Raw genomic sequence first — 23687 nt, forward strand, 5'->3', positions numbered from 1 at the left:
TCTAAGTTCCTCATTCTCGAGGCGTAGAGGCTCAGCAACAGCTTCAGCCTTGGTGGCCCTTTTAGTTGCGTTCCTAGCAGTTTCCTTAGCCAGCCGAAGCTGTTCGTTAACAGCTTGGGCAGCCTTGGAACGGGCCTCGAGACGGGCCTGAACCTCAATTTCAAGGGCCTTGAACGCCTTCTCCTTCTCCGCAGCCGCGGCGGAGAGCCTCCTATTCTCCTCCCGGACAGCCCGCGCCTGAGCTACTTCTTGAATGCGAGCTGCTTTTAACTTGTCGTTTTCACGACAAAGCAGCTCGACGCGCGGCTGCATCCGGGCCAGGAGAACCCGAAGCTCATTGGTTAGCCTACCCTCCTGGTAGCTAGCCATGGCTTCCCCCAACGCACCACTAGGAGCTGCGTGACGAGCCCAATCCACGCACTCCACAGGTGTGCGAAGGGTTGTTCCTCGGCGGATGTTCCATCGCGGAACATACACTTCATTGGAATCCGACACTGCAAAAAACAAAAAGCAGTTAGGAAAAGATGATATATAAAAAAAAATATATATATATAATAATAGGCCAAGAGAACCCTACGCACCTGTAGGGTCAATAACAGGCCGATAGCCGCCAAACCCGTCACCTGAACCCAAGGGAAATCCGTCCAAGAGGTCAGGTAGATGGGAAGGAGGCAGAGGTTGGCGAGAAGCCCCATGCATACCTGAAGGATCGGCCGTCGAGGCCGATGACGGAGGAGGCATGAAGTCCGCCGCGGTCGCCGCTGCGGAGTCCGCAGCAAAAGTAACCGCCGGCTCAGTGAAAGATGCGGTAAAAATGGCACTGACAGCCGGCGGTGATGTCGTCACAACTGGAACAGTTGGCTCAATGGAATGAGCAACTGAACCAGCGGAAGCAGGCGCAGCCGCCTGGGTCGTCGCCTCAGGTAGGCTGACAAAGCCTACCGTTATGGGCGGAGGGGTACTCCTCCTCGCTCCACCCTGGAATGCGTCAACATCCACGCCTGCACAAAGAAGAAGTGTTAATGATATTAAGCTATGAAGTTAAAAGGAAGTTTGTACTTACGGGTTTTCTTGAGCCTAAAAGTGCGGACAGGCGGGGATGAACCCGATGGAGCCGGCCTCTTCACGCCGGTCACCTTTGTCATCCTAGGCTCTCCGGAGGTGACAATCGTCGCAGCCTCCAGAGCAGTGGTCTTATCACCACCGGGGTTCCCCGCCACCTCCTCGCTCTCGGCCTCTGAGTCAGACCGAGGCACTGGATCGGCAGTGGAGGCCACCTTCTCCTTCCCCTTCCCGCCGGCAGCCTTCTTCTTCCGCACCAACGGAGGACCATCTGCGGATTCCTCATCAGAACATACGATTAGAGGAATTCCAGCAGAGGTTTCAACATTGAGGGGTCGAGGGTTGAATAGCGCCTTACCTGGCCGCCTGGCGCTCAGGATCTCGTGGCCTAGCGGGTAGACCTCCACGAACCGATCCGCCGTTTGTTCTAGGATGGGCAACTCGTTCTCGTCTAGAGCGCGAGTACCCATCCGAGCGGGACTTGACGCCTCCCGCGGATACATGAGCGACTGCAAGTCGTTCCCCTCTGAAATAAACAGGAAAGAAGTTAGAAGAGATTCTAAATCAACAAAAAGAAACAGAGCATACCGTAAGGAACAGAGTTCGAACCGTATTCAAGGACGATTGGGATCTTTTGTGCATCCGCATCCTTCCACACCCGGCTCATCCCGAGCATCACCATCCCGGACTCCGCAAACCGGTAAACCGGAGATTGGACTCGGGATATCTTCGAGAACCATTCCGCCTCCTGGTAGTTGGAGGCGTGAAGGCTGGGAAGTGCTTGCCCATTCTTGAATTTCATGGCAAGGGGGATGGCGCGAGCGGAGATGTAGAAGAACTCTCGCTTCCACGAGCGAAGACTGCGCTCGGTTGCGCAAATCTTCAAACCCTTAATCCGGGTTATCAGCGTATACCACCCCTGAATGCACCTCCAAGAGTAGAAGGTCATCAGACGGTCGACATAGGGCTCAATGCCCAGAATCCGGCACACCCACTCGAAGTGGCGAATCTTCGCGATCGCCATCGGGTGCACCTCGGTCAGGTGCACACCGTGCCTCTCCAGGACACGGTACACAAACTTTGTCAATGGGAACCTAAGATTCCCATAAACAAAGAATGCAGCATATACCCCGATCTTGCCTCTGGGGGCATCATACACCGTCTGATGGGGTTCAGGAAACTCAGGCTCGAGAGACTCGAGCATGAACTTCCTGACGATGTACTGATATAGATCGACAGGCAGAGCACACTGGCACTCGCCAGCAGTACTCTTGTCATCGGCAAACACCCCAGCCTCCTGGGCTGTAGATTCGAGATCACGAGAAGACATCTTGCAGATGAAAGAAAACGATTTCGAGAAAATGCTCGACTGAAAAGTTGAGTATTCACCGGAAATCGTTCCGAAGATGAAGAGAAAAGTGAAAGTGTGAATTACAAAGAACCCTCTCCTCCTTTATATACTAATCGCAATTAATGCGATGAATTTAATGCGGAGGAGAGAGAAATCGAAGGTGCAATGAAACTATGACACGTGGCAAAAAGCAAGCTGGCAACAGCTGTTGAAAGGACGCGTACCATTAATTTCGCGGCCACGCGCCCGAAAAATCGGGCCCACGCGCCTGAAAAAGCGTCTGGAATGACCAGGTACTGTCACGTCACCATAACTTCCTGCACGTCCTGACACAGTCAGAAGAAACCGTCGCACGACGTTTCAGAGGTTTGGACTGTTCTTATCCTTTCACCAACTCTTCGAATTTCAAAAGAATTCAAAAAGATTCAAAAGTAAGCGGGAAAATACCCCTTACCTTGGCAACCAAGTAACCATAAGACAGGTGCGGGTACAGTGTCAAGGCAAAACCCTTCACATACTTAGCACCCGCAGGGAATTGACGCCAGGAATACCTTGGAAGTAAAGTAACCGTAAGACGAGTGCGGGTACAGTGTCAAGGCAAAACCCTTCACATACTTAGCACTCTGCAGGGAATTCAAACCAAGAAGGATCTTCTGGGCCATGCTTGCGGAAACGGGAATAACATCCCCGCATGATGGGAACATCGAGAACTATATTGTTTGAAACTCCAAGATGGAATTGGTGGTTTTAGCATAATTGATCAATATGTTGAAAACTACCAAAACCCCATGGAGAATCCACACAAGTGGGACTCAACGCTCCTGACTTGCGAGGAGGTTACAAACCTACCGCTTCATACCCAAAGATCAAGCAGAAAAGTCGGGAATTTCTGCGTGACATCAGGGAAACCGCGGGAAGAATCCCCACGGAAAACCTAAAAACTAAAAACCCTTTTCAAAACCCCTTGCTAGTCAAAAAGTTCACCTCACTTATTATTAATTCATGAGAAGAACATTGGACTGGGGGGACTTGAAGAGGTAGGTCCCAGCAGAGCCCAGTTGGACCCGCAAGACTCACCTTGAACAGGGACGTCTGCGCAACGACCAACTGCTCCCGCAGGACCCACCATGCTCAGAGAAAACCTTACGCGCAATACGCCAGCTGTACCCGCAAGGAAAGCCTCCCAATGGTGAAGTACCCCGCCTGTTCCCGCAGTTGCGGATACAAGCCATCAGGGAAGGCTACCCGCACTAACAGCAAGGCTACACGCACAAGGCACTAGCTACTTCAGTAGTCACATGAAGGAATGAGCAAGGCGGGAATACTCCCGCCTAAATGAGCCAGTCCGTATGCTTCTGGAAGATCTTTTGTACTATACCTACTAAGGTATGGGCAGAACAGACGATCTGACCAGAACAGCCCATGAAGCAATCACAGGGTGACAGCTCACCGACAACAGTACGAGGAGGAGCACCCTCTAGTACTGTTTGTCATTATTAGCCGCTGCCTACTCACCAACCCTTATTAGGGGACGTGCGCAGCCTACAGTTGGTGGAACAGTGCATGGCCGGCAGTAAAGGAACAGTGTACAGCCGACCTTGTTACTGTCGGCCGTAGTCTATCCACCAACCAGCATGGCCTGTGCGTAGTCCACTGTTGGTAGAACAGGAATACTATTCAGCCGGCTGTACCTTCTAGGAAACCTACCTTCGGCTATAAATACTCCAACACCTTGGAATGGTAAAGACATCATCTGATATCTCATTATCTTATCTAGCAATATCTTAATATACACTTATATTCAGAGCAATCTAGTCTGATTCTCACGCCGGAGGGTGGTCACAAGGAGGAACCCCCCCCCCCCCTTCTCAGTGACGAGCTTACGGTGTCTGTTTTGCAGGTCACCTGAAGAACAACCTTCTCTGCTGGACCTCATACTCGTGGGAAACATTACTTAACCCCCAGATTATCCGTAATCTGCCCAGGGTTCACTTAGTGTTTCTTCAGGAATAAAGAAAACACTTCTAGCATGTTGATGCTATATTTAATACTAAATGCTAACATACAGTCATGATTGATATACACTTACCTCTAGCCATACTAGCACATCTCGTTCTCGTGTAATATATCTCAAATCCATAGTCGCCAAGAACCAAAGGGTTCTCACTCTCTTGAATTTCTACATGAAATGAGGTATATTGCGGAAGAATACGCTCTTATTAAAATATTTATAATCAAGGAGCTTGTTCATAACTATTCTTACTTTATAAACCTAAGAACTTGGAGGTTCAAGGGAGCAATGTCCCCTTATTTCTAATTATTCGGCCCACCAACCGACTTGCTTCACTCGTTCAACCAGTTTGTTCCATAATCATAGGACTTAAATAGAGGTTGTTCAAAAGTATTTGATCGGAGCGGGATTGTGTAGCCATTCCTGGTCCAACCATTATATGAAAAACTACTTTAAACCCATATAAGATTCAGTTCGAATACATAATAAATAAGTATAATAATGAAGATGTGTAATGATGAAGAGCTTTTAATACTTCTTGTATAATTTATATCTAGAATTTAATTTGCCTAGTGTACCTTTTGCATCACATATATCCCAACATACTAAAAGAGCTTTCCCTATTATCCATAACTAGTTGAATTATCTCGTGTGATACGGCGGGAATTCAGTTTTGATCGTTATCCGTTGATCATTATATTTTGTTACGATGTTGAAACTCAATATAGCAATCGAAAGAAAAACCAATGGAATATAGTTATGATATATGCAAAATGAAACCAACAGTTTTTACATTCATCGAAAACCATAAAAATGAATACCGCTACCAATGTCGGTATTAATTCAGTTAGTCAAAAAATTGACATCGAGGAAAAAAATCAAACATCTGCGAATATCGATTTTTTTAAAACTAATATTAAAATTTTAAAATTTATAATTTGTGTAGCTAAACTTCAAAAAATAAAGGTTTTATGGTCAATTTATAAAAAAAAACAAAACTATATTTCGAAACGAAAAACAAACGTCTTTTTGGATAACTTATAAGTATAAAAACTTTGTGATCAATTTTAAAGAGTAAACTTTACTATTTATTAAACAAATTTTAAGACAGATATATTAATATAGATTTAAAATATATAAAACAAAATACTTTTTTTTTATTTAATTTGATAAATAACCTAGTAAAAACCAGAATAATAAACTTAACGTCCCTTATAAATGAAATTAAGCAAGCTAATTAAAATACCAATATTAGCCTACCATACCTAGCGAAAACAATTATCTAAAGTCTAAACCTTCACAATAATTAATTATTTAATCTGTTATTTTAAAAACAGAAATAATAAATAATATAACTAGGGGAAACGTGTCATGGGTCTGAGATCCAGATTCATAACCTACACAAATATTCCTGACTTCTTGTGTGTATGTCGACTATTCAAATTTCGAAAGGTTTTGTGGGGGGTCACGATATATACTTAAGTTTAATTATTATCACCTATTTATTTGAGTTTTTTTTATTTTAATATATATATAAGTTGAAATATTATTTTTGTACTAATAACCAATGCGACAACGTCAACTCTTAACTTATAAATGTGTATGTTCAATTTTAGGCAAAAAACAAAGGACTTGAAATCTTTATATTTAATTTTGAAAAAGATTTTAAGTATTTTCTTTTTGTGCAACAAATGCTTTTAATAACATTTATCTTTTTCAAAAGGATGTAAACAAGTTTTGAAATTGATAAATTACTGTTAAAACATACTTAAACGTAACTAAAAGGAATTTACTTGGATTAAATCATGCATTAATAGTTAAAAAAACATAGTAACATACAAATTTGTAAGAAAATGTCATGTCAAGCTTGTGGTCAAAGTACGATATTAAGAAGAGAAGAATATACTCAAGGGTTTTTCTGGCATTCATGACAAAGTAATCAAATATGAATTGAAAAAAGAAAGATTGAAACATGGAATATGTTATACGTATAATGAGACATGAGAAAATATAGTGTGAGATTAAGATTAACAAATCATATCCTAAACTCGTCTCATTGCAAGTTCTAATGTCTTAGAATGAGAAAAATTCTGGGCATCAACACACAAAACTACCTATAACAAGACTATATAAAAATTTTATTATGCGAATTATTCTACTAATTGTACTTTATCAAAGGAATTATGTTGAACAAACTTAATACTTTTATTATCTTTTATAAAAAAGTGATATAAGCTTTATAGAGCTTTTATTCACTTTGACATCTTCTATAGCATTTGAACCATATTTTTAATATTTTCATTTTACGATCTTGACCTATATGCATCTTTGTATAAAGTAAATGAAAATGTCACTTTATTCTTATTCAAACACCCGATAAAATATGAGTTGTTTAGTTAAACTTGTAAGACTGAGTGTTGTAGATGATTATGAGTGACGCCCCCATGATCATGCGGCTTGTTTCAGTGCTAACCTCTCTCCTTCTCTTTAATGTTCACCAAGGGACCGGTGCCTTCACCCTTAGCGCCCATGTATAATAGTGCTTAATTCTCTTTGGTGGCCCGAAAGATGTTGACATTGCCATGGGTGGCGCCTCGTGGTTTTCCACAATATTTGATCTAATATGATTTAAGCTTGTTTTGTATATTATAACTTATAAGACACTTATTATGAGAGTTCATAATATAGATTTGAAGTTAAAGAGAAGTACATTCTTCATAGTACAAATCAACAAAAAGATTAAAAAAAAAGTGTTTAAAATATGAGAAAATAGGTATAGGCATATATCATATGATTTAATGATTGATATAATGTTGTTTTGTAAGGTTCGTAGAAAACGAAAACTATGTAAACTAAATGATCGAGATGGGGAGCGTTCTTGTCTCCAACATTTACATGTGTTTTTGTTTCTCTCCTCCTTGTCGTGTCTTTTGCTACGTATCATGGTATCATCCATCTTCAATTTAAGATCAAGATTATCCATTTTTCTATTATTATTATTATTATTATTATATATTTTTAATTTTTTTTTATTTAAACTGCATGACAAATTGACAATGCATATAAATTAAAGGTTACTGGATTATAGCAATCTAAACTTTATTTATTGGACAATGCTAAGTCAAACATTAAAAATGTACCATAACAATTCCAAGTTTCGAATTATTGGCCGCCAACAAGCTTTTCACTAACGGGGTTAAATTCCGTTAGATTTTATGATGTGGATGATGATGACGTGTACGATGATGTGGCAAAGTGGTAAAAAATTATTTTTAAATTAAAATTAAAATTTCTAACCAAAATAAATGAACCGGATTATTTTTTTTAACAAAAATAAATGAACCGAACTACTTTTCTTAACAAAAATAAACCAACCGAACCATTTTTTTTAACAAAAATAAACGAACTGAACCATTTTTTTAACAAAAATAAACGAACCAAACCACTTTTTTTTAACCGAATAAATGAACCAAACCATTTTTTAAGAAAAACCAACAACCGAAACTAACAGAATCTAATCTCGTTAGCGAAAAGTTCGTTGATGACAAATAGATTAAAACTTGGAATTGTTGTGATATATTTTTTAAATTTAGCTTAACGCCAACAATGAGACAGAGTTTAAATTATTAAAAATCTAATATCCCATAAATTAAAAACAACTCTTTTTGTAGATTTTTGGTAGATGCAACCAACTTACTTGAGTTAATATAACTTTTCAAGTGTTTAACTAATTATATTGCCAGAAGGCCAGATAGATTCTTTTCCTTTCAATATTCTTTTAATAGTAAACAATGTTGTACATTCTCCTTTCACGACAACAATGTTTACATGATCGGACAAGTCGAATGAAAACCCGTGAACAAGGTTATAATTTGTGATCCTAACCTATTATTTCCCGGTTTCAATCTATTTCATATTTCATTACTTCGTGATATTTAAATAGCTATCTATTGCCACATAAACTAAGGACCATATATAAACGTAAATCAATGAACATAAGCGATCTTAAACGAACAAACATAAATGAACAAGACATGTTTTCATGTTCATTGGTTTAACTAAACGACAGAAAAAATGTGTTAATGTTCGTTTATTCTTTAATTAAATAAAAAAGCATAACCAAACTTCTTATGAAACATTATACTGAATGTTGAATACATTTACGTGCCTAGGTTTATTTATTGCAAATGAATAAACTAATACAAAACCGTACCACCTGTAAAACAACCATATATATCTAAAGGGTTAATCCTAATAGTTCTCTCGTAGCAGTGCTTAAATGATTCGAAGAGATGTTTAAGATAAATTCATGTGAAGAGATAAACCAAAAGAAAGAGGAGATATATTAATAATGTTTATAGAAATATTTGTTGAGTTTGAGTTGAAGTTTATTATGTATGTGTTTTAAGTGTTACTAGATTTTATAGTTGGAGTAGAAAACACGATAATGTTAGTAGAAATAGAGGCTCTGGTAATTGCATTTTGTGTGGTTTACACTTTTAATAACACTGAAAGGGTCATTGTGAGTCATCACAAAATTATCGGTGTTGTTCATGTTGCTCAATCTAATTATTTTTAATAGTACTCTCTCTGTCCCATTATAAGTGTCCCAGTTTGATTTTTCAAGTCTTTCTTGTTTAACTTTGACCGGCGATATTTTTGTTTGTGTTATATAATACTTGATGTAAAATATATGAATGGATTGGGTTTTAAATGTACTTTACATTGATATAATTTTCATCAAGTATTATATGACACGAAGAAAAATATTTATAGAAAGACTTTAAAAGTCAAACTATGACACTTATAATGGGACGGAGGGAGTATCTTTTACTTTCCATCAATCAATCAATCAATCAAGCCCTGTATATTTCACCGCGTAGCACACTATCGGTAGGGTCAGGGGAGGGTGAGATGTAGGCAAGTCTTTCCTCTATCCGTGAGAATACAGAGGCTACTTCCAGAGAGACCCCCGGCTCATAAATCTACATACAGGTAAACAGAGTAAACATACATCCTACAAGCAAAGACACTTAACAAGGAAAGAGTGTTTAGATAATGTGACCTTTTTAAGTTTTTAAAGAAGGAAAAAGGAGTTTTGATAAGTTAGGATATCGTAACTTATCAAAAACTCCTTAAATAAGTCAAAAGGAGGTGTAAATAAGGAATCATAAACATGGCCATAGATAGCAAACTATCAAAATAGCAATGAATCTTTTACTTTCCATCAATAATATATATTATGGTATAACTGGGCAAGAAAACTGGTTCCAAACCCGACCTGACATTTCCTACCCGAAATCGGAACGAACCCTACAGGATCTGTGGGTACGAACCAGGTTTCGGTTCCTTAGAAAAAATCAGACCCAAGAAAACCGGTTCCACCTATACCCGGTCAAAACCCGACCTAAACCGACTTGACATTTCCTACCCGAAACCGAAACGAACCCTACAGGACCTGTGGGTACGGACCAAGTTTTGGTCCTTAGAAAAATCAGACCCAACAGAACCGGCTCCACCTATACCCGATCAAAACCCGACCTAAACCGACCTGACATTTCCTACCCGAAACCGGAACGAACCTTACAGGACCTGTGGGTACGGACCAAGTTTCGGTTACTTAAAAAAATCAGACCCAACAGAACCGGTTCCACCTATACCCGATCAAAACCCGACCTAACCGTACCTGAAACCTAGAAAACCCAGTCAAATATCCGACCATACATAGAACCAGTTCCGGACCAGACCTGACAGTTCCTACTCGAAACCGAACTCAGTCACGGCTACAGACCGGGTTTTGGTTCCTTAGAAAAATCAGACCCAAAGAAACAGGTTCCACCTATACCTGGTCAAATACCTGACAATACTCGAAACCGCTTCCTACCCGACCCGACAGTTCCTACCCGAAACCCTCTACCCGTCCAGCAAGTACAAACCGGGTTTCGATTCCTTAGAATAATCAGACCCTACGGAACCGGTTCCACCTATACACGGTCAAAACCCGAAACCCAAACCGACCATACACAGAACCGGTTTCTAGTCGACACGGTTCTTGACTTTTGTTGACCATACCTGAAAATTCCCTGTTTGTTTGTGCATTAAGATTAATAAGGTGGACCTGGATGTGTTCAGCCCAATAATAATAATAATAATAATAATAATAATAATAATAATAATAATAATCTTGGGTCACTCACTACTAGACCTTTGGGCCTAAAAACAGGTTCGTCAACAACCCGATTACCCGAATAAGGAACCGGGTTTAGGTTTTACAAAATCACTGAACCAAAACACAGAGGTCAAATTCATGAAGAAGAGAATGGGTGATCGAAAGAAAGACGGTAAAATAGTGAAGAAATCAAAGAAGACGAGTACAGAAGAATCCAATTGGCCGGTGATTAAACTGAAAACAGATCTCCGTATCACTCGCCTCAAAGATCTCGATCTCTTTACTGTACGTTGTTTATTCTAAATTCTAATTCAACTGTTTCTTTACCTAATTAATAATTATTAAGTTTATATAACGATCATATATGTTGTTGTAAAGTTATTGCCAATTTTTAGCTGATATCTAAGCTATGAAGTTGATTGTATGTTAACTTAGGGTGCGTTCGTTTCGCCGAATGGAATTGTTACTGTAGTTGGATCACTCAAGGGGTGAGCAATAACCGAACCCAAAGTAACTGAAAATCGGTTATCGGTTATTTTTTTTACCCTCGGTAAAACCGATCTATTCATATTTTATTCGGTTAATGGCAGTGTTTTAAAAACTGGTTCAAACCGGCCGATTGAACCGGTTAAACCGGATTTCGCACAACAGACCGGTATTTTGAGCCCGGTATTTTTGGCCAGTTTGCTAGAACATGTATCGGCGGTGTTTTTTCTAAAATACCGGTTTTTACCGGCAAACCGGTTTAAGTCCGAGAAAATTTTTATATTTGTGGCCCATATTTTTTCAAAATTACTTTTAACCCAATAATTAACATTCAAACGTGTAAACTTTAGGACTATTTTTTTAAATTTGAGTGTTATTGTATTATTTTTTTAATATAGATTAACTTTTGCTTAATGAGGTGAGATCCGGTACAAAAAAATTAATGTACTAAACATATAAATAACTAGAGTAATTATAGTTTTGAACTAGAGTAACTATGTTATAAAAAATAAAACAGTATAATGATAATAATTACTCTAGTTCAAAGGTTATGGTGTTATAATAATTACTCTAGTGCTAACATAAATACTCTAGTTATCAATACGCTTCTCATGACAAAAGTCATTTGTATTTGATTCAAACCCTATAATTTATACCTCCATTTCATGTATTTCTTAATACTACCATTTCATGTATTTATATCTCGATTTCATATATCTATACCTTTATTTCATGTATTTATGCATCCATTTCATGTATTTCTAAGTAAAAAAATTAGCCCAAATTTGATTTTGGTTATAACTGAACCGAAAATGGAAAATTAACCGAATAAACCAAATCGATTAACCGAAAACTAATTGGTTAATTTGGTTGAGGCTAATAACCGAACCGTGTACACCCTTAGTTGAATGTATGCGATTTTTATTGTTATTGTAGGGGTGAGAAAAAACCAAACCATAACCAAAAACCGAATCGTTAACCGAACAAAACCGGTGGTTATGGTTAACGTTCACTGTTAACCGAAACGAACCGTGTTTGTTTGTGTTTCTGAATTTTATACGTATATTTCGATCTTTTTTTACCTCCGTTTCTAGCTTCGAACATTATAATTTATGTTGCAATTGTTTATAACATAACTTGGAACACCATAATGAAGCTTGGAACCGGCATATTTCCGCTTCGAAACTTCATAAATGAGCTTGGAACACCATAAACGAACCATTTTTAACTGGAAAAATGGAAAAAAAAACAAAATACATTGGGACAGTTAAGCAAATCTTTAATGTATTTAAAAGTATGTGAAATTAGGGTCTTTGTTGTTCTGAATATAGTTACATGCAGATGATATCTTTCAAATGTAGTGCACGCTTTTAAAGTGATTTATATGATTCTAAATCTATCTGAAAATTTTGTTTTGAGAAAATCAATATTACCTCCAAATACTTGCTTTTTATCTTCTTAGTGGTTCTTCTTTTGTTTAAGATTCTCAGGTGCAGAACTTCTTAACGGCTGCTGAATCAAAGGCATTCATTAAAGCTGCAGAATCGATAGGGTTTGTGCACCAAGGCAGTCTTGGTCCAGCGAAAGGTGAAGCTTATAGAGACAATGATCGTATTGCTGTAAACGATCCTGTTCTTGCTGATACGTTATGGGAAACTGGACTTAGCAAGCTATTATCTCATCTTACCATTCGGGGCAAGGTTTCCGTTGGCCTAAACCCAAATATTAGACTTTACAGGTTTGTTCAAAGTTCAAACTCGCATCTTTGTTTCATATATGCGATTGCATCAATTAAGTTGATTTAATGATTTATATTCAGGTATAAGGTTGGTCAACGTTTTGGCCGACATATTGATGAAAGTGTTAATCTTGGAGAAGGAAAACACACCCATTACACTATGCTGATATATCTCAACGGTGGTGATGTGAACGGTTTGGACGACTCCATTGAACCTTTAGTTGGAGGTGAAACCGTGTTTTATGGTTCAAGAAATAGCCTTGTAGCCGAGGTACATTTTCCATCTAGTTTAGTTTATAATAATTTAGGGGTGGCAAATGTGACCCGTCGGGTTGTATTAAAATATATATATAATGGGTCAGAATGAGTCAAACTAAAAAAAGAATTTGATTGAAACGGGTTGACATTTCTCGAGTTTTCGTTTTATGGAATGAGAAAAATGGAGGAAATTTTTTAGTACTTTTACTTTTTTAGTTTTTGATTTATATTTCGAGTTATGATTTTTTAATTATTTTTTTTTGAATTTTTTAATGAGGAGTTTTTGAAATGAGTCAAAATGGGTTGAGATTTCAGAAACCCTCATTAAAATATAAAAAAAATAATTAAAAAATTATAACTCGAAATATAAATAAAAAACTCAAACGTAAAATACTAAAATGTTTCCTCCATTTTTCTCATTCCATAAAAAAAAACCCTCAAGAAATGTCAACCCGTTTTAATCATATTCTTTTTTTAGTTTGACCCACTCTGACCCAATATATACATTTTAGTACAACCCAATGGGTCACATTTGCCACCCCTAGTTTATATCATGTACAATATACGATATACATTCGTCTACATCTTTATAATTTAACTTTTGACTTTTAGGTGACTCCTACTCAAGGAATGGCTCTTTTTCATATCCATGGTGCCAAATGTATGCTACATGAATCACACAATGTTACAAAAGGTGCCAAGTATATCTTAAGGTCAGATGTAGCTTTTGCATGATTATATCAGTGATTTAAAATATGACTTATGTCTTTAACATTGCTAGTTTGTATATCATGATTCTTGATATAATGATTGCTATATTCTATATCGAATAAACGTTACTTCAATAGGGACAATAGCTCTGTTTTATTCATTTTATTATATATAATACAGTTAATCAACAAGTTATCATATAAAAATTGTATAAAGGTTCAATCTCTCTCTTCCTCTTTCTCTTCGTCTCACGTGTTAATTCACAACATTACACTTCACTCTGACTTCACCGTCTTCAATGACACCAACATTCCCAAGTTTGACCATCGAAGCTGCAAATTCTTTAAAGAACAGTTTCTCATCTTTAGCAAATGAATCCACAATCCCTTTAGTCCTGTAATCCCCATACAGTGCCTGGTCTGACCCAAACACGCCCTTACCCGTAGTGACTCTTTTGTAATAATCATTATCAAACTTTGAAAAAGTCGAATCTAAAAACGCTCCCGCATTGTGATCCTTGTTTTGTATAGGGCACTTCTTTTTTAGGGTCATAGCAAACTCACTATTAATGGTGGGATCAGTTGAGTTATGTATGCGGGCGCTAAAAGAAGAACAGTGTGAGAACCCTAATGTGTGTCCACCTGAAAGTGTGACCAAATCTTTGACATTTAATTTTCTTTTAGCAAAACTTTGAATAAGTGTTGTGGTGTTGGAGAATGGTGATGGCAGGTTTATAGTTTCGTTAGCTTTTGACACGCGTGCGTCTTTCCTTCCTTTGAGCACAGGCCACCATGGACCTTGAGACTGGAGAAAATGAAAGCATTATGCTTATTATTTGAAAACGATTTATATGACTATTTGACTAAATGATAAATAAAAATGTGTACCATTGCTACTACATCTCTTGCAGCTATTGCTAATGCATCAGCACAAGAAACAGTGCGTGGGCATGCCTTTTCGATCTTTGCTTTGGCCGCCTCAATTACATAAAATGATCGGACCGAGATGTTTGGTGGTCCGTCTTTTTCTGCTTTGTTTCCTGGTGTTGAGTCAAGCAACAAGGACGCGTCACATCCCTAAATATAACACGCATTTAGATCATAAATTCATGTTTAAGTATTAGCAAAAAGGTTAATAATAAGTTATGTGGAAGCATACTGCATACCCTAATGAAACAGTCATGGAAGAACATCCTAAGAAGTCGGGCCGGGACAAGGGTCGTAAATAGAGGCATTACGAACCGTTTGATAGATAATATTCTCAGCTTGTGGGCATGTTTGATGATAGTAATCCGCAGTAAGTGCTGCTTCTGAAAATCGAATTACAGCTAGTATGAGAATGAAGGCGGTTAATGATGAAATAGCCATCTGTGTTTAGAAGAAGCAGTTGAAACCAGATGGTGATGAATTCCATGGAAATGGTGGGATTATTTATAGGGCATGTACTAGAAGATTGTAATGTACTTTTAAGGTACTCAAGTGTATGTTTTAACAGCTTTGTTGGGCTTCTAAACAAAGAAATAAAGAGGAAAGGATAATAGTAAACTTGTTAAGAATAGAGGTTGACATTAAAGTTGCAGGTGTGTAGAAATAGTTGGTTAGGATGTGGCAATCAGTTAGATGGTCAAATTAGGACAGTTGGTAAAAGATGGAGTATTGTACTTTTGTACTTGGTTGTTCTTGTTTTAGGACAAAGGAACAAGAACTGAGGTTAGAACTTAAGAAGAGATGGCTTTGTATTGAGATTTGGATGTTGCTTTAGAAGTTTTTAAACATGCAATCATTTATGATAAGAACCATAGGGTGTTCATCTGAAGCAATATGTAGGAATCGGGAGACTCTAAACTGGACGCAAGCAACCGGGCTCAAAAAGCTTAAACAAAACCTCCAAAGTCTATAAAACAAACTTGATCGAAATCCGAACCTTTTGTTCCTAGGCTTCAAGCTATCTCTATAATAAATGATCTTATCCCAGATATTAAATCGATGAATAAACGTTTTGTTAACTGCTTTTGAGCTTCAAAAATCATGACAGGATACTTGTGGAGTTTACAAAATATTATTGGCAACTTAAACCATGTTTTTTATTTCTACATATGTTGCGGTTAAAGCATGCCAAAACGGCTGGTCGGGTCGGTGGGTCATGAACTCATGACGGGCTGATTAAAAATGTTGAATTGGTTTGGGTCCAAATGAGTCATTTTGGAAAAATGTTTTTAATGACCCAAATAGTTTTGGTCATAACGGTTTTGGTCATTGCAAACCTTAAGCACCAAAACTTAAGAAATTTGATCATCATAATGCTCACAACTTAATTAACTCGAATGACATTGGTTAGGATATCAAAATACATGAAGCAAATAAAAAAAGATCTTATATCCAACAATGTATTATTTGTCGAACGGTGACCAACAATATGTAAACTGCATGCATTGTTACATATATGATCACTAGTAACAGGTGATCAAACGAACAATATAAGTTGAACTTCTTGATTGAGTTGAGTTCATGTATTCCAATACCTGATGCATGTACCTCGAGCGAACCAGCTAGTTCCAGGTAGCAAGTCAGTTAGACTCGTGAACACTTTGTATTAATGCATTCATGTATTCAAATGCTTGATGCATGTATCTCGAGTGAACACTCTGTAGCATGTTGATAATAATCATCTGTAAACTGATAAGACTCTTGATATCACTATTTCTATTTCCTATTTTGATTAGTATTGTCTGTTTGCTTTTCATTTGCCAAGCATTTGTTTTTAATGTTTTTATAATTTTTTTTTGTTAAACTGTCTTCTATGTGCATATGTTTTACTTGCAGACGTTATCATATCAAAGATATAAACAAGGCAATATGCATGCTTTATTCACTATGTAAAATACAATAAAGCCAATAAGCTTTTGTATAAAAATTTTAAAAAAAGTTTCAATCTTTCTCTTCCTCTTCCATACTTCGCCTTCTCCCTCTCTCGCATTAATTCACGACGTTACACTTCACTCTGACTTCACCATCTTCAATGACACCAACATTCCCAAGTTTAACCATCAAAGCTGCAAATTCTTTAAAGAACAGTTTCTCGTCTTTCGCATATGAATCCACAATCCCTTTAGTCCTATAATCTCCATACAACGCTTGGTCTGACCCAAACACGCCCTTACCCATAATAATGTTTTTATAATAATCGTTATCGAACTTTGATGAAGTCGAGTCCAAAAACTCTCCCGCATTGTGGTCCTTGTTGTGTATGGGACATTTCTTTTTTAGGGTCATAGCAAACTCACTATTAATGGTGGGATCAGTTGAGTTATGTATGCGGGCGCTAAATGAAGAACAGTGTGAGAATCCCAATGCGTGTCCGCCTGAACGTGTGACCAAATCTTTGACATTTAATCCTCTTTTAGCAAAACTTTGAATAAGTGTAGTGGTGTTAGGAGAATGGTGATGGCAGGTTTATTGTTTCGTTAGCTTTTGACACGCGCCCGTCTTTCCTTCCTTTAAGCACAGGCCACCATGGACCTTGAGACTGGAATAAAATAAAGCGTTATGCTTAGGGGTGACAAATGTGACCCATGGATTGAATAAGTTGTATTAAAATGTATATAATGGGTCAAACTAAAAAAAGAAAATGATTGAAACGGGTCAAAACGGGTTGACATTTCTCGAGTTTTTTTTTATGGAACGAGAAAAACGGAGAAAACTTTTTAGTATTTTTACTTTTTTAGTATTTGATTTATATTTCAAGTTATAATTTTTTAATTATTTTTTTTGAATTTTATAATGAGGGGTTTTTGAAATCTTAACCCATTTTAACCAATTTCAAAAACACCTCATTAAAAAATTCAAAAAAATAATTAAAAAATCATAACTCGAAATACAAATCATAAACTAAAAAAGTAAAAGTACTAAAAAGTTTCCTCCGTTTTCTCGTTCAAAAAAAAAAACTTCAAGAAATGTCAACCCGTTTTGACCCGTTTCAATCATTTTCTTTTTTTAGTTTGACCTATTCTGACCCATTATATACGTAATTCCAATGGGTCACATTTGAAAACGATTTGTGCGAGTAGATGATAAATGAAAATCTGTACCATTGCAACTACATCTCTTGCAGCTATTGCCAATGCATCAGCACAAGAAATCGTGCGTGGGCATGCTTTTTCGATCTTTGCTTTGGCCTCCTCAATTACATAAAATGATCGAATCGAGATGTTTGGTGGTCCGTCTTTTTCTGCTTTGTTTCCCGGGATGGAATCAAGCAACAATGACGCGTCACATCCCTAAATACAACACACATTTAGACTATAAGTTCATGTTTAAGTATTAGTAAAAAGGTTAATAATAAGTTATGTAGAAGCATACTGCATACCCTAATGAAACAGTCATGGAAGAACATCCTAAGAAGTCGGGCTGGGACTTTAGGGTCGTAAATAGAGGCGTTACGAACCGTTTGATAGATAATATTCTCAGCTTGTGGGCATGTTTGATGATAGTAATCCGCAGTAAGTTCTGCTTTCGAAAATGAAATGACAGTTAGTATGAGAATAAAGGCAGCACATAGTGAAATAGCCATCTGTTTTAAGACGCAGCAGCAGATGATGAACTCTATGAAAATGATGGGAGTATTTATAGTTGAAGAGTGTGTAATGTACTTATAAGTTACTCAAATGTATATCTAACAGTTTTGTTGGGCTTCTAAACAAAGAAACAACCAGGAAAGGATAATAAGAGATTTGTTAACTATAGAGATTATATGGAGTTGCAGGTGTAGAGAAAGAGTTGGTTAAGATGTGGCAATCAGTTAGATGGTCAAATTAGGACAGTTGGTAAAAGATGGAGTATTGTACTTTTGTACTTCGCTGTTCTTTCTTTAGGACAAAGGAACAGGAGATGTTGGTCTTGTACTTGGGTTAATATCGTGTCTATGAGAGCTGCGATGCAATTCGCTGTTAACCGCTCTCGAACTTCAAAAATCATGACGGGATACTTGTACAGTTTATAAAAACATTCTTTGCACCTTATGATTCTAATCATGTGTCTCTTTATTTACTATGTATGTTGCGGTTAAAGTCTGGCAAAACAGCGGGTGCTCGGGTTAGTGGGTCATGAACCCATAAGGGGCTGATTAAAAATGTTGAATTTGTTTTGTGTCAAAATGAGTAAGTTTAGGGGGGAAAAAAGAAGTTTTTAATGACCCAAATAGATTTGATCATAACGAATTTTGGTAGAGATGTACAAAAAAAACCGGTTTGGGACCGGTTCACTGCACGGTTTGACAAGAAAACCGGGTCCCAAACCGACCCAGACCACCAATTTTGATACCGTTTCTCCTTATTAATTACCAACCCGGTTTTAAAACCAGACCTGTTTGAGGAAAAACCGGTTTTAAACTGAACCGAATCGAGTTGGACCAGTTCGACCTTTCTTGCTCCTAAACCGGTTCGAGTCAAATTGACTCAAACCGGTTCGGTTTGAAAAAAAAAACAGTTTTGCACACTTTGTATTCATGATCAACTTAATAAACGCGAATGACATTGGTTAGGACTTAGGATCCCAAAATACACAACGAAAAAAAAATCTTATATCCAACAATTTGTTTTTGTCGAACGGTGACCAAAAATATGTAAACTGCATACATTGATTGTTACGTAGATGATCACTAGCAACCGGTGATCAAACGAATAATACAAGTTGAACTTCTTGATTGAGTTGAACTAATGTATTCCAATACTTGATGCATGTATCTCAAATTTATTCTCAAGCGAACCAATTAGTTCCAGGTAGACTAGTGAACACTTTGTAGGCTGTCATTTGATCAACTTTATGTTGATGATAATCATGCATGCTTCAAATAGGTTGTCATTTGATCCAGCTTTGATCAATTTCAACCCACTGAGCAATGTGGGGTAACAAGAGGTGGCAAATGGGTTGGGTTGGGTCGAACGGGTCATGGGTTGAAACGAATCATGGGTCAAAACAGTTTGGGTCAGTATGGGTTAGGGTCAGAACGGGTCAATTGAAAAAAAGGGTTGCTTTGGTTTAGGTCGGAAGAGGTTAGGATCAAAACGGGTTTCGGAATTTTTTATTTTTTTTAAATCTATGACAACGGAAAAAACAGTTTAGTTTTTTTTTTACCTTTTTAGTTTTTGATTTATGATTTTTTTATTATTATTTTTGAATTTTTTTTTCGGAGGGGTTCTGTTAAGATAACAAAACCCCTTAAAAATATTCAAAAATAATAATAAAAAAATTATAACTCAAAATAAATCAAAAACTAAAAAATTAAAACAATCTAAAATGTTTCTTCCATTGTCCTTGATCCATAAAAAAAATAATTAAAAAACCATCGAAAAATCGAAACGAAACCGAAAAAATCGACGATAAACATAAGTGAATTAATAATCAAAATACCTAACTATTTTTAACCTTATATTCAAGTTCTTTTATCTCTGCTTTCAAATAACCTGTTTCACATGTGAATTCAGGATTAAAAACTTCACTAACAAGTAACAAGGGCTCACATTTTTCATGAAACTAATATGCAATATGATGATTTTTTATATAAATGTTTATTCCTATTTTGACAAATATTGTCTGTTTGCTTTTCATTTGCCAAGCATTTGTTTTTAATTGTGTTACATTGTCTTGTATGTGTATATGTTTTACTTGCACACATTATCAAATCAAAGATATAAATAAACAAGGCAATATGCATGCTTTATTCACTATGTAAAAATTAAAATACAATACACTCAAGAAGCTTTTGTATAAAAATTGTAAAAAAAAAGTTTCAATCTTTCTCTTCCTCTTCCATCCTTCGCCTTCGCCCTCTCTCGCATTAATTCACGACATTACACTTCACTCTGACTTCACCGTCTTCAATGACACCAACATTCCCAAGTTTGACCATCGAAGCTGCAAATTCTTTAAAGAACAGTTTCTCGTCTTTCGCATATGAATCCACAATCCCTTTAGTCCTGTAATCTCCATACAACGCTTGGTCTGACCCAAACACGCCCTTACCCATAATAATGTTTTTATAATAATCGTTATCGAACTTTGATGAAGTCGAATCCAAAAACGCCCCCGCATTGCGATCCTTGTTATGTATGGGACATTTCTTTTTTAGGGTCATAGCAAACTCACTATTAATGGTGGGATCAGTTGAGTTATGTATGCGGGCGCTAAATGAAGAACAGTGTGAGAATCCCAATGTGTGTCCGCCTGAAAGTGTGACCAAATCTTTGACATTTAATCCTCTTTTAGCAAAACTTTGAACAAGTGTTGTGGTGTTGGAGAATGGTGATGGCAGGTTTATAGTTTCGTTAGCTTTTGACATGCACCCGTCTTTCCTTCCTTTTAGCACAGGCCACCATGGACCTTGAGACTGGACATAAAACATGATGATTATGTGTGTAAATAAAAAGAAGACGGAAGTATAAAACTCGTACCATTGCGACTACATCTCTAGCAGCGATTGCTAACGCATCAGCACAAGAAACCGTGCGTGGGCATGCTTTTTCGATCTTTGCTTTGGCCTCCTCGATTACATAAAATGATCGAACCGAGATGTTTGGTGGTCCGTCTTTTTCTGCTTTGTTTCCTGATGTTGAGTCAAGCAACAATGACGCGTCACATCCCTAAATACAACAAACATTTAGATTATAAGTTCATGTTTAAGTATTAGTAAAAAGGTTAATAATAATAATAAGTTATGTGGAAGCATACTGCATAGTGCATACCCTAATGAAACAGTCATGGAAGAACATCCTAAGAAGTCGGGCCGGGACTTTAGGGTCATAAATAGAGGCATTACGAACCGTTTGATAGATAATATTCTCAGCTTGTGGGCATGTTTGATGATAGTAATCAGCAGTAAGTGCTGCTTGTGAAAATGGAATTACTGTTAATATGAGAATAAACGCGGTTAATGAGGTGATAGTAATAGCCATTTGTTTTTCTAAGAAGCGGTTGAAGGCAGAGGATGATGAGTTCCATGGAAATGGTTGAAGTATTTATAGTACATGTAGTTGAAGATTGTTATGTACTTTTAAGCTACTCAAACTGTATGTTTTACATCTTTGTTGGGCTTCTAAACAAAGACATGAAAAAAGATAATAGAAGATTAGAAGGAGATTTGCTAAGAATAAATTTTGACAATTGAGTGGCAGTTAGAGGTGTACAAAACCGGTATTTTATTTCAAACCGAACCGGTTTTTAGGCTCAAACCGGTTCGGTTTAGAAACCGGTTTAGGAGCAAGAAAGGTTGAACTGATCCAACTTGATTCGGTTCGGTTTAGAAACCGGTTTAGGAGCAAGAAAGGCCGAACTGATCCAACTCGATTTGGTTCGGTTTAGAATTGGTTTAACTGGTTTTTTTCTCACACCGGTCCGGTTTTAAAACCATTTTGGCAGTTTAGAAGAGGAACCAATCTCAAAATCGGTGGGCTGGGTCGGTTTGGGACCCGATTTGGGTAAAACCGGTTTCTTGTCAAACCGGTTCAAGTCGGTTTGCAGTGAACCGGTCTCAAACCGTTTTTTTTTAACATTTCTAGTTGCAGTTGTGGAGATAGAGTTGGTTAGGATGTGGCAATCAGTTAGATGGTCAAATTAGGAAAGTTGGTAAAAGATGGAGTATTGTACTTTTGTACTTAGTTGTTCTTTTTTTAGGACTAAGGAACAAGAAATGAGGTTAGAAGAGATTGCTTTGTATTGAGATTTGGATGTAACATGCAATTATTTATAATAAATCATTGAGTAAATTACATGGATGGTCCATGTGATTCGGACCAGGCAATAAGAACTTCGGGTGTTCCGGTGTTCATCTAAATCAATATGTAGGAATGTGGAGACTCTTAACCGGACGCAAGCAACCGGATTCAAAAGGCTATAACCAAATCCCCCCAAGTCTATAGAACAAACTTGATCGAAATCCAAACGTTTTGTTCCTTACACTTCAAGCTAGCTCTAGCGTAGGAAGTGACGCCAAGACTGAAACCAAGGAAATGTCCGGGCTCTTAAAAAGACAGCCCAATCGTTTCTCTAAAAGAGTATAAGGACGTTTACATGGGATAATGAAATCCCTAAAAGCATTATACCATTATATAATAAATGATTTTATTTCAAATATTAAATTGATGAATAAACATTAATCTTAATTTTGGGCTTCTGGCTATGTGTTTAATCCCTTTTCGACTTATGATCGGAAGCCATATATTTAAGGAGAAAAAACATTATAATTGGTGAAATTTGGTTAACTGGTTTTCATTCTTGTTCATAAACCATGGATGAAGTTAAAACACATAGGTGTAAGAGAAACCAAATCAGTTAAGCTATTAAGACCATGGCCAATGCAAAATGTTTATCTTAGGTGCAGTGATGTTTGTGGTGAAGTGCATTTCATTTGGAGCATTGTGAGAGAAAATATAGAGAGGAGGAAAATATGTAACTAGCACGGTGATTTGACATGGACAAGGTGATGTGGCATGTGCATTAGCACTCTTACATTGATCATGGTTTAACAATATAGATATAAACATAATAGAAAGTAAGGAAATACACACAAATGACACAACAATCTACACTTCTTTGGGAAGAGAGAAAAAATCAATAGAATTAGGGGTGTCAACGGTCTGGTTTTAACGTTTTTCAGTGAGCTAAATTGTTAGTAACAGTTTGTGTCCGTCGAAAATCGAAAGTAGTAAATTAAAACTCAACAGTGACTAACTTTTGGTTCTTGTTTGATTTCACGGTTTGAGCTTTTAAGGCCTTAATATAAAATATACTACTTCATTTCCATTTCCATTTCCATTTCCATTTCCATTTCCGTAACTTGGTTTTATTTTTCTGGAAATTCATGTCCACTACAACTATGATATTTGGGTTTTATTGTTTGATCTCATATT

General features: G+C 37.2%; 2 protein-coding genes and 2 pseudogenes across 2 annotated transcripts; 1 reads left to right on the forward strand and 3 right to left on the reverse strand.

Annotated features, from left to right (window-relative positions):
• Window positions 1-10703: 10703 nt before the first annotated feature.
• LOC143565800 (uncharacterized) lies at window positions 10704-13918 on the forward strand. The gene is made up of 4 exons (XM_077052664.1): window positions 10704-10878; window positions 12570-12817; window positions 12899-13088; window positions 13688-13918. Exons 1-4 carry the CDS (start codon window positions 10732-10734, stop codon window positions 13808-13810), a joined length of 708 nt encoding a protein of 235 aa, XP_076908779.1. The 5' UTR covers window positions 10704-10731; the 3' UTR covers window positions 13811-13918.
• Window positions 13919-14032: 114 nt separating this feature from the next.
• LOC143565801 (peroxidase 66-like) lies at window positions 14033-15451 on the reverse strand (annotated as a pseudogene).
• A 1101-nt stretch (window positions 15452-16552) lies between these two features.
• LOC143565810 (peroxidase 66-like) lies at window positions 16553-18374 on the reverse strand (annotated as a pseudogene).
• Window positions 18375-20609: 2235 nt separating this feature from the next.
• On the reverse strand, window positions 20610-21864 carry LOC143565809 (peroxidase 66-like). The gene is made up of 3 exons (XM_077052671.1): window positions 21525-21864; window positions 21234-21422; window positions 20610-21169 (listed from the first exon to the last, which is right to left on the reverse strand). The coding sequence occupies exons 1-3, from the start codon at window positions 21732-21734 to the stop codon at window positions 20621-20623; spliced, it is 948 nt and encodes a 315-aa protein (XP_076908786.1). The 5' UTR covers window positions 21735-21864; the 3' UTR covers window positions 20610-20620.
• Window positions 21865-23687: the final 1823 nt, after the last annotated feature.

This window comes from Bidens hawaiensis, unplaced genomic scaffold, assembly GCF_021521415.1.
Source record: "Bidens hawaiensis isolate Kalapana, Puna unplaced genomic scaffold, B.hawaiensis_p1.1 tig00022530_1, whole genome shotgun sequence".
Taxonomy (NCBI): Eukaryota; Viridiplantae; Streptophyta; class Magnoliopsida; order Asterales; family Asteraceae; genus Bidens; species Bidens hawaiensis.